This window comes from Ips typographus, linkage group LG10, assembly GCF_016097725.1.
Source record: "Ips typographus isolate SLU linkage group LG10, UJ_Ityp_2.0, whole genome shotgun sequence".
In the NCBI taxonomy this organism is placed as follows: domain Eukaryota; kingdom Metazoa; phylum Arthropoda; class Insecta; order Coleoptera; family Curculionidae; genus Ips; species Ips typographus.
In genome coordinates this window covers 1,163,018-1,171,366 of record NC_138431.1, presented here as the reverse complement: position 1 = coordinate 1,171,366, position 8,349 = coordinate 1,163,018, and the positions used below count along the sequence as shown (strand labels likewise).

Here is an 8,349-nt window from a genome sequence, read left to right as displayed (position 1 = left end):
ATTTGAGCTGCCAGAAACCCAGTTTGAAAAGACAGTCAAGGACAAAATAGCCTGTAAAGTCCACTTGCAGTAAGAAAATGACAGTTTTAAGCACATTTTTGGAATCCTCATTAAATTTCCTAGTAAAACTCAATACTTGTTGTCCAACACACCTTGTCCTCATATAAAATGACCACTGGACACTTAATTATTTGGTCGCGTTCGTTCTGAATGTCTACTGGACATTTCCAATAGGTTTCCTAGAAACACTTTCCACTACACAAAGTTCATCCCATCATCGTACGTCCCAAAATCACATAAATATTTGAAATTTCTATTTTTTTCTATTGCATTCCTATAAAATGTTTACTAGATTCTTTATTCGTCCGCTTTCGTTCTGAACAACTACTGGACATATCCAAGCACTATTCTAGTAACACTCAACACTCTTCAGTAGTCAAGGAGGGAGGTAAGTCAGGGAGAAAAGTTGTGTCAAAATTTGATCTGCCAGAAATACAATTTGACAGTCAGGGACAAAATCACCTGTAAAGCGCACTTGCAGTAAGAAAATTACAGTTCAAAACGACAGGGACAAAATCGCCTGTAATGCGCACTTGAAAAGTTCAAATTTTGACACCACTTTTCACCTTGATTTCACCTAATTTTGTAGTGTTTTCTTAGTCTATGGGATAAGAAATTTAAAGAGGATTCCAAAAATGTGTTATAACAGTCATTTTCTCACAGTTTACAAGCGATTTTGTACCTGTTTTTTCAAACTGTAGTTCTGGAATTTAATAGGTATTTCAATTGATGCTATTTTTACTCACACGGTGTTTTTTCAGGTTTCTTCGAAAAATTAATACACTCTATAAGTCTAGAAGTTTACATGAGCTTCTTTGCTTAAAATTGATCGGATTCACTCCTTAAAGTGTCTGCAACTACTTAATAAACACTCTGTATAGTCATAAATTCAAATTTTGATCAACCATCTCTGCAATTGTTTTAAAATGAATAAATGTTTTTAAGAAAACAATAAATCTTGATCATAAATTTCTTCAGGAAAACTTCGACAAAAGTACACAACTGATATAAAAATACGAAATTAGGATAACATATGTATTTAAAAATAACGAAAAAATTATGGTCCCTTTGAAAAATTTAAGTTACTGTCGATATCTGAGAAACTGAGTTTGTTTGTTAAACTGAAGTTTACTGTGCGAATTTTCAAACAATTTAAATTCAATACGATAAAACCTTTTATATTCCTACAAATTTCAGGTATTTAACAAGTAAAAGAAGAAAACTTGAAAGCTGATCGTTCCTATCAAATTATATAACGTAAATGTTCCTAAATAAATCAGTTGTTTCAAGAAACACAGTGAACGGTTTTGAATTTTTAACTCCTAATTGCAGATATGCAATTTAATATTCCCTTTCAAATTTCCAAGAAACACGGTTATGGTCATTTTTAGACCTTAAAAGGCGTAAAACTGTATAAAGTTTAGCAGTGACATGTTTTTAAAGATTTTTCTGCTTATCTGCTCCTTGTCGCATTCCCTTCAATTCCAAAAGCAGTCCATGTCAATTTTAAGCTGCTTTAGATTTTACCAGCCACGATTAGTGGCAATTTTTGCCTGTTGTTCACGTCAAGGTAAGATTTTTATAACGACGTAAAAAAGTGTGGAAAAGATACAAACATTTGTAATTTTTCAGACAAAGTTAATTTACACAGAAAAATCCTAAAAGAAAATTTTAATGTTTCTCTGGTTTTTGCCAACACAGATTCTTTGGCATTTATCAACAGGAAAAACGGAGATCGTTTCACTTACTTCCTGGATATGTACTGCCCCGGTGCTGACAATCTCTTGAAACAGGTTTAAAACGTAGTTTTAAGTTTATGTTTTAAGGAACTTTAGGCATATCGTCTTTTGCCTAGGCATTTACTAAAGATCCATGACACATAATAAAGCAATTTTTTTTTCAAGATTTTGCTATTTAGTAGAATGATTATAAATTTATACAGTCATTTGGCAAAAGCCTAGTATAAATTTAGGCTGGTGTTATTTGATGAGGCAAATAATATGAAATTTTCAGGTTATCTGAAATTAAATCGAATATTATTTTGTTGACTCAGTGTTGCCGAGTCAAAATATTTAATGGCGGTAGAATAATCGGTCAATAAACGGTAAATCAATAAAAAAGGCTAGTTTGTTATATGTATTGTTACAAAGGCCTCATAACCAGATTAAGATTTCCTGAAATTTAAGGGAAAACGAGGGGTCACTATATAGAATTTCCCTAAATTTAGGGAAAAAGTGCACAACTTGGCAACACCGCATTCCAGGGATGTCCCAAACTTACCCCCTAATACGAAGTCTCAACCCTCTAGGCCTTAAAATAAGGGAGTTACCCATTTAACCCCATGTAAAATGCAAATCCACAAAATAGCTACTTTTGGACCTGTCCCGGTATCATTAAACTTGGATCGGCGCATCGGATGGAATGTTCGGGATACGAACGAACGTTTACTAGACGTATAGCGGGGACATTCTGTGCATACAGGAACATTTGAGAATTGATTACCCACACATATGTATATAAACCGACCGAGCCGACGGACAGACAGTTGTGAAATAGCAGTAGCGCTATAAAGCAGGGAACGAAGTAGTGAAGTGTTAAAAGTGACTTTAGTGGTTGAAAAAGTGATCTCTAGTGTTGTAATGATCTCTAAAGTTTGTTGAGTTTATTCAAAGTCTCACTTATCAAAACAAACCCAGTAAAGTGTAACATTTGGTGTCAGAAGTGAGTGAAGAATTGTGCTCTACGTGAATGGTGAATACAAGATCGACCAATTACGACGCAATGGCTGAAATTAAGAAATTGATTGAGATGTTCAGAGGTGATAAAGAGGAGCGACAGAGGGAAAAGCAAAAACAAGAGGAAGAAAAACTACGACGACTTGAAAAAGACTGAAAGTTAACTGATTTCAACAAAATTGTTTCTAACTTTGGCCTACCCGACATTGATTTGTTTGCTACGTCACTTAATACTAAATGTCGTAGGTTTGTGTCGTGGTTTCCCGACCGTAATGCTTATGCCGTCGATGCCTTTACTATATGTTGGAATGAATTATTTTTTGTATGCATTTCCTCCTTTTTCTTTAATTTTAAGAGTCCTAAATAAAGTCATATTGGATAAGGCTGAAGGAATTTTGGTGATCCCTTACTGGAACACCCAACCCTGGTTTCCCATTTTTAAGAAATTAGTTATAGGCAATTTTTTAAAACTGAGTTCTTATTCTGTTACTTCATGTAGATCCTCGCCTCAGGAGAGACGCCGGAACAGACCGATTATCCTGGTTGCAGCGTTGCTCTCAGGCAAGCACTTAGCAGAAAAAATGTGTCAGAATCCAGTTTAGATACCATTCTGAAGTCTCTTGCTTGCAGTATTAATTCATATCGAAGTGCCTTATCCTTAATACTGCAGCCAGAGACAATGCTAGACCCTGTATTAAAAAGGTTCCTTAGAGGAGTTTTCAGACTGCGTCCGCCTAGAAGGAAATATAGTTTTACCTGGGACCCCTCCGTTGTTCTAAACTACTTCTACCCAAGAATGAAGAGCTATCTCTTCGCTTATTGAGTAGAAAATTAGGAACCCTTTTAGCTCTAATTTCTGGTCATAGGTTGCAGACGTTGGCCCGAATCCGAGTAAAAGATATTGTAGTTTCGTCGGATGGCATTCAAATTGCAATAGCTCCCCTAGATCAATGCAGCCTATTTTGCACATACCGTTTTTTACGGAAAAACCTGCGCTCTGCGCTGCTTCAACTCTCCTTCAATACATAGAGAGAACTACAAATCTTCGTTCGAACGAGCAAGATTATTTGTTATTGAACACTAGGAAGCCCTTTTTAACTGCTTCAACTCAGACCATCAGTAAAGACAGTAAATGGATCCGCCTAACCCCTTACAAGAAGCGGGTGTAGATCGGAAATTTACGGCGTACTCAACTAGACATGCAGCGACATCGGCCGCTTTTCGTCACGGTATATTATTAAGTACAATCAGGAAGACTGCTGGTTGGACTGCTCGCTCAGAAGTCTTTGCCAGTTTTTATAACTGTCCGTTGTCTTCAGACCATCAGTTTGCAAGAGCCATCTTGAACAATTGTAAGGCATTAAGGCGGAAACAGACTGAGCTCACGTCACGTGAGCTCACGTGCTATAACGTTACATACAAAAAATGTGGGTAGCTGGTTAACATAGAATGTTAATGCATCAGAACCACACTGAAGTCATCTCATGCGTATTTCGCGACATCTCTAACCGCACGCGTGCTAGCATGTAATAATTTTCTGCAGATCCACACTTTTTTGGTCTACGTGAGCTCACGTTTGCGTCGGATTGGTTGAACTTGTGCTGCTTACGTTGTGTTGTTGGTTGAGTTGTTGAGTTTGTTGTTCTGTTAAGACTGAAAATGGATGAAATTTTAATAGAAAAAGTTAGGGAACATTCTGTCTTATACAATCATGGATTGGCTGAATATCGAGATCAACATATCCGGCAAGCAGCTTGGGAGGAAATTGGAAAAGAGCTAGGAATACCAGGTAAGTTTTACTTGGTTTTTGATGTTGCTGGACTTAGTGAAGTTTTGAAAAAGTAGAAAAAACAATAACGTATGCTTCAAAAGTTTTACTAACTTAAAAATTGACTTTATATTGAACAAAAAACGGGTTTTTAACACTTTAACTCCGAGATTGTTACAATAAAATGATCTTCTCGTATTATTTATTATGTATGAATTGTTCCCTTGCGTACACGACTGAGTTGCCAAACAACACTACCACCCTCAGAATTAAAATATTCTTTAAAATTTTCTCGAACTTGGAAAGCTTCACGAGTGCTGTTTCTTCTTAGAAGTTACAAATTCAAAAAAACAGAATCAGGAAGTCGAAGTGACTCAATATCCGCATCAAATTCATTGTCTGCACACAGCATGTTATGCAAGCAGCATGATGCAAGGACGATTTTATCTACAAATTCTGGTTGCACTTCTAAATGCCTGTAACATCTCCAGCGTGCAACTAGAATGCCAAATGCATTTTCCACTACACGTCTTGCCCGTGATAATCTGTAATTAAATATTTTATTGGGCTCGTTGTCTCCGAAATGATGTCTGCTATATGGGCGAAGCAAATAAGTTTTTAAGGGAAATGTTCCGACAACAACATAGGGTTCTGGATTCCCATTTTCTACTACAGGTGTCGGCTCTGGCACATTGAACGTTTTACTGTTTAGTTTTTTACCTATGGCAGACTTAGAAAAAATTCCTCCGTCACTGTTTCTGCCATATGCGCCAATATCAATGGCTATAAACTTATAATCGGCATCAACTAACGCTAATAATACAATAGAATTGCTTCCTTTATAGTTGTAATAAGTAGATCCTGCATTAATAGGGCACTGGATATTAATATGCTTGCCGTCGATGGCCCCAATGCAATTTGGAAAATGCCACATTTGCTTGTATTTTGCTGCAACATTTTTCCACGTTTCTTCTGTAGCGGGAGGCATTGTAATTGGTCCCAACCTTTTCCATATAGCATCACAAACTTCTATTACAATTTCTCGTACTGTACTAAATCCCAGCCTATAGCTAAAGCCAAGACTTAGAAAAGAATTTCCCGTCGCCATAAATCTGAAATAATACCAGCTGTATACAAGGTGTTTCAAAATTAGCGTAAAATAATTTAACTGCATATTCTACGTCAAAAAATTTAAAAAAAAAAATTTACGCTAATTTTGGAACACCATGTATAGATATTATTTTAGGTATTTAATTGGTTTGTTTTTCAGGGAATAAAGCTAAAGAACGGTGGAACAATCTAAGGAGATCTTTCTGTAATGCAAGAAATAGACGGCGGGATGAAACAAGAAGTGGCATGGCTTCTAAAAAAAAAAACAATTTGGAAATATGAACTTCAAATGTCCTTCATTATACCATTTTTAGAGAACCGGAAGTAAGTATAGAAATCGTAAGGTTAGATTTACACCACACGTTTTTGAATTTACACGATATGCTTTTATTTTAGGACATACAGCAATTTAAGCGAATCTCAGGCCTCTGACAGTTTGATGACTGAACCAGATGATCAGTTCACAGGGTCAGAAGCACAAGAAAGAACACCTTGTCATTCAGACCGACACATTGAGGTTGATATAGGAAACGGAAGAGATGATGACAGCATAGATGATGGCAGCATAGCTGATGATGGCAAAGCAGCTGATGCAGAAACTGCTGATGCAGGAAAACGTTACAAACAGATGAAACTGTCACAAAAAGGCCGTAAGAAACTAGATACTAATACGCCTGCTAAAGAAATGGTTGAAATTTTAAAACAAAATGCTTCTTTAAGAAAACAGCAGTATGAGGAAAAAACCATACAACAAAATAAGGTACATAAAATACCTAGTATTTTAGAAACTATGGACGACACCGATATGTTTTTTCTAAGCATGGCTAAAATGACCAAAAAATTGCCAAAAGTTGAACAAGCACGGATTAAGCTTGCTTTGAGCAATTCGGTGCTATCAGGAGAAATAAAATGCAATGAACAATTAATTCTTTCAACTTCCCCTAATCAAACGTTTACCCAACACAACCCTACACGGCAGCAGTCATATACTCCATTGACGTCAGCCTCGGACAATTTAAGCTACGCCCAAGCGATTATTCTAATTCAGCAGAGAACAATTATTACGAAAGACCAACAATTCTTGAAATGGTTTCCTTGCCTAATATTACACAGTACAATACTAATGACATGACATAATTTAAAATGCATAATACATTTCAAGCTATTCTCTGTTTAGATAAGGTGGTGCCACGTTTTTGAATAAAGTTTTTTTCTAATATTGTAAAATACTTGGTTGTTTACTACTTACCTCAAACAAACCGATAACCTTTCTTCAGTAGAGATAGCTCCTCGAAGTTGAGTATGTTGTTTTTGAATGTCCTTTTTAATTAAACCATGTAGAAAGAAAAATTCCTCTTTGGTCATTCGGAAATACATTTTAAAGCGTTGGGGGTCATTTTGTAATTCTTGAACCAAACAATGAAATTCGCCCAATTCTTTTCTTTTTACGTTTATATCATGGACCCATGTCTTCCTTTTTTTTTTTCTTCCTCGAATTTCTCTACTACATCATAAAACGTGATAGCAGTGTGTTTCTAAGCATGTTATAGCTGTTCAAAACATGACAATGTGATAGCACGTGAGCTCACTTGAGGCTTAGTTGAACTATTTGGTGTTACTCTTGTAAAAACTAGCAATACTAGTGAAGCTGTTTGTTCCTTTGTTGGTAATGTTTTATTTAATTTGTTAAGTTTGTGCTTAATATTTGTAGACCTTAAGTCACAATTACTTTTTTTTTTGTGCGTATGTTTCGTTATTAATATAACAATGTTAACATACAGCATGACGTCAAAAAAGTCTTTAAACATCTATCTAGTGATCTCGAGGACGAGGCGCCGAAATATAATTATCCGATCAAACGAACTTACCTGTGAAGTTCGATCGACATTATATGAGGCGCATCGTCCGAAGAGATCACTCCCACCCAAAATTAACTGTCCCGCCCTTACGGTGTTTTTTGACGTTTGTGTTTAAAATCGAATGAAGGATTATTGCACATATGACAGGTGAGACAAGACCGTCAATTCGTCTTCTCTTCTTTAAAGCGTGTGGCTGTGTAGCACTAAAAGCCGTACTACCTAGTGATCTCTTCGGACGAGGCGCCTCATATAATTTCGATCGAACTTCACAGGTAAGTTCGTTTGATCGGATAATAGTATCAGTTTAAATTCGATTCAACCAAGGATTAAACTAAGTATATTACCTAAAATGTACTTACGTCAAAGTGATCTTCACAGATGTATAAAGACTTTCTGGCAATTTGTTGCGAATCACGTCCAGTTGCCGCTATCCACAACAATCTTGTGCTTCTATTTGAAGGGATTTGAAAAAATTCTTTGGTTGATGTTTTGATGGAAGTGTTGCTGCAGGACATCAAACACCACTTATATTCACCACTCATGTTTAGATACAAGGTATAATACGATAATTGTCACCTGATAGTAACAGGAAAATTAACAGTAACCGTATAATAACTCAATTTCAAAAGGAACACGAGGAAACACACAACAAATAACTAAGAGACACGACAATAAAGGACAAATTGGCAATACGAATATTACGAATGCGCCATTACGCCAATCTGCTCTAGCTCCAATTTACTTCAGCACCTGGCATAGAGAATAATACTATCACTAGTACAAAATCAAAGTCGAAGTCCGGAATTCTCAAAATTGT

The 8,349-nt window shown here is 36.2% G+C and overlaps 1 protein-coding gene and 1 pseudogene across 1 annotated transcript; one reads left to right on the top strand and one right to left on the bottom strand.

The window, feature by feature from the left end:
* Positions 1-553: 553 nt before the first annotated feature.
* LOC145734669 (uncharacterized) lies at positions 554-6,901 on the top strand. The gene is made up of 4 exons (XM_081988161.1): positions 554-1,630; positions 1,693-4,584; positions 5,834-5,997; positions 6,070-6,901. The coding sequence occupies exons 2-3, from the start codon at positions 4,455-4,457 to the stop codon at positions 5,953-5,955; spliced, it is 252 nt and encodes an 83-aa protein (XP_081844287.1). The 5' UTR covers positions 554-1,630; positions 1,693-4,454; the 3' UTR covers positions 5,956-5,997; positions 6,070-6,901.
* Positions 4,551-7,134, bottom strand: LOC145734670 (uncharacterized; annotated as a pseudogene).
* Positions 7,135-8,349: the final 1,215 nt, after the last annotated feature.

Coding starts and splice junctions, on each gene's coding strand:
- LOC145734669 (XM_081988161.1), top strand. CDS start 4,455: ATGGATGAAATTTTAATAGAAAAAGTTAGGGAACATTCTGTCTTATAC. Junction 4,585..5,833: donor AAAAGAGCTAGGAATACCAG/GTAAGTTTTACT, acceptor TTTGTTTTTCAG/GGAATAAAGCTAAAGAACGG.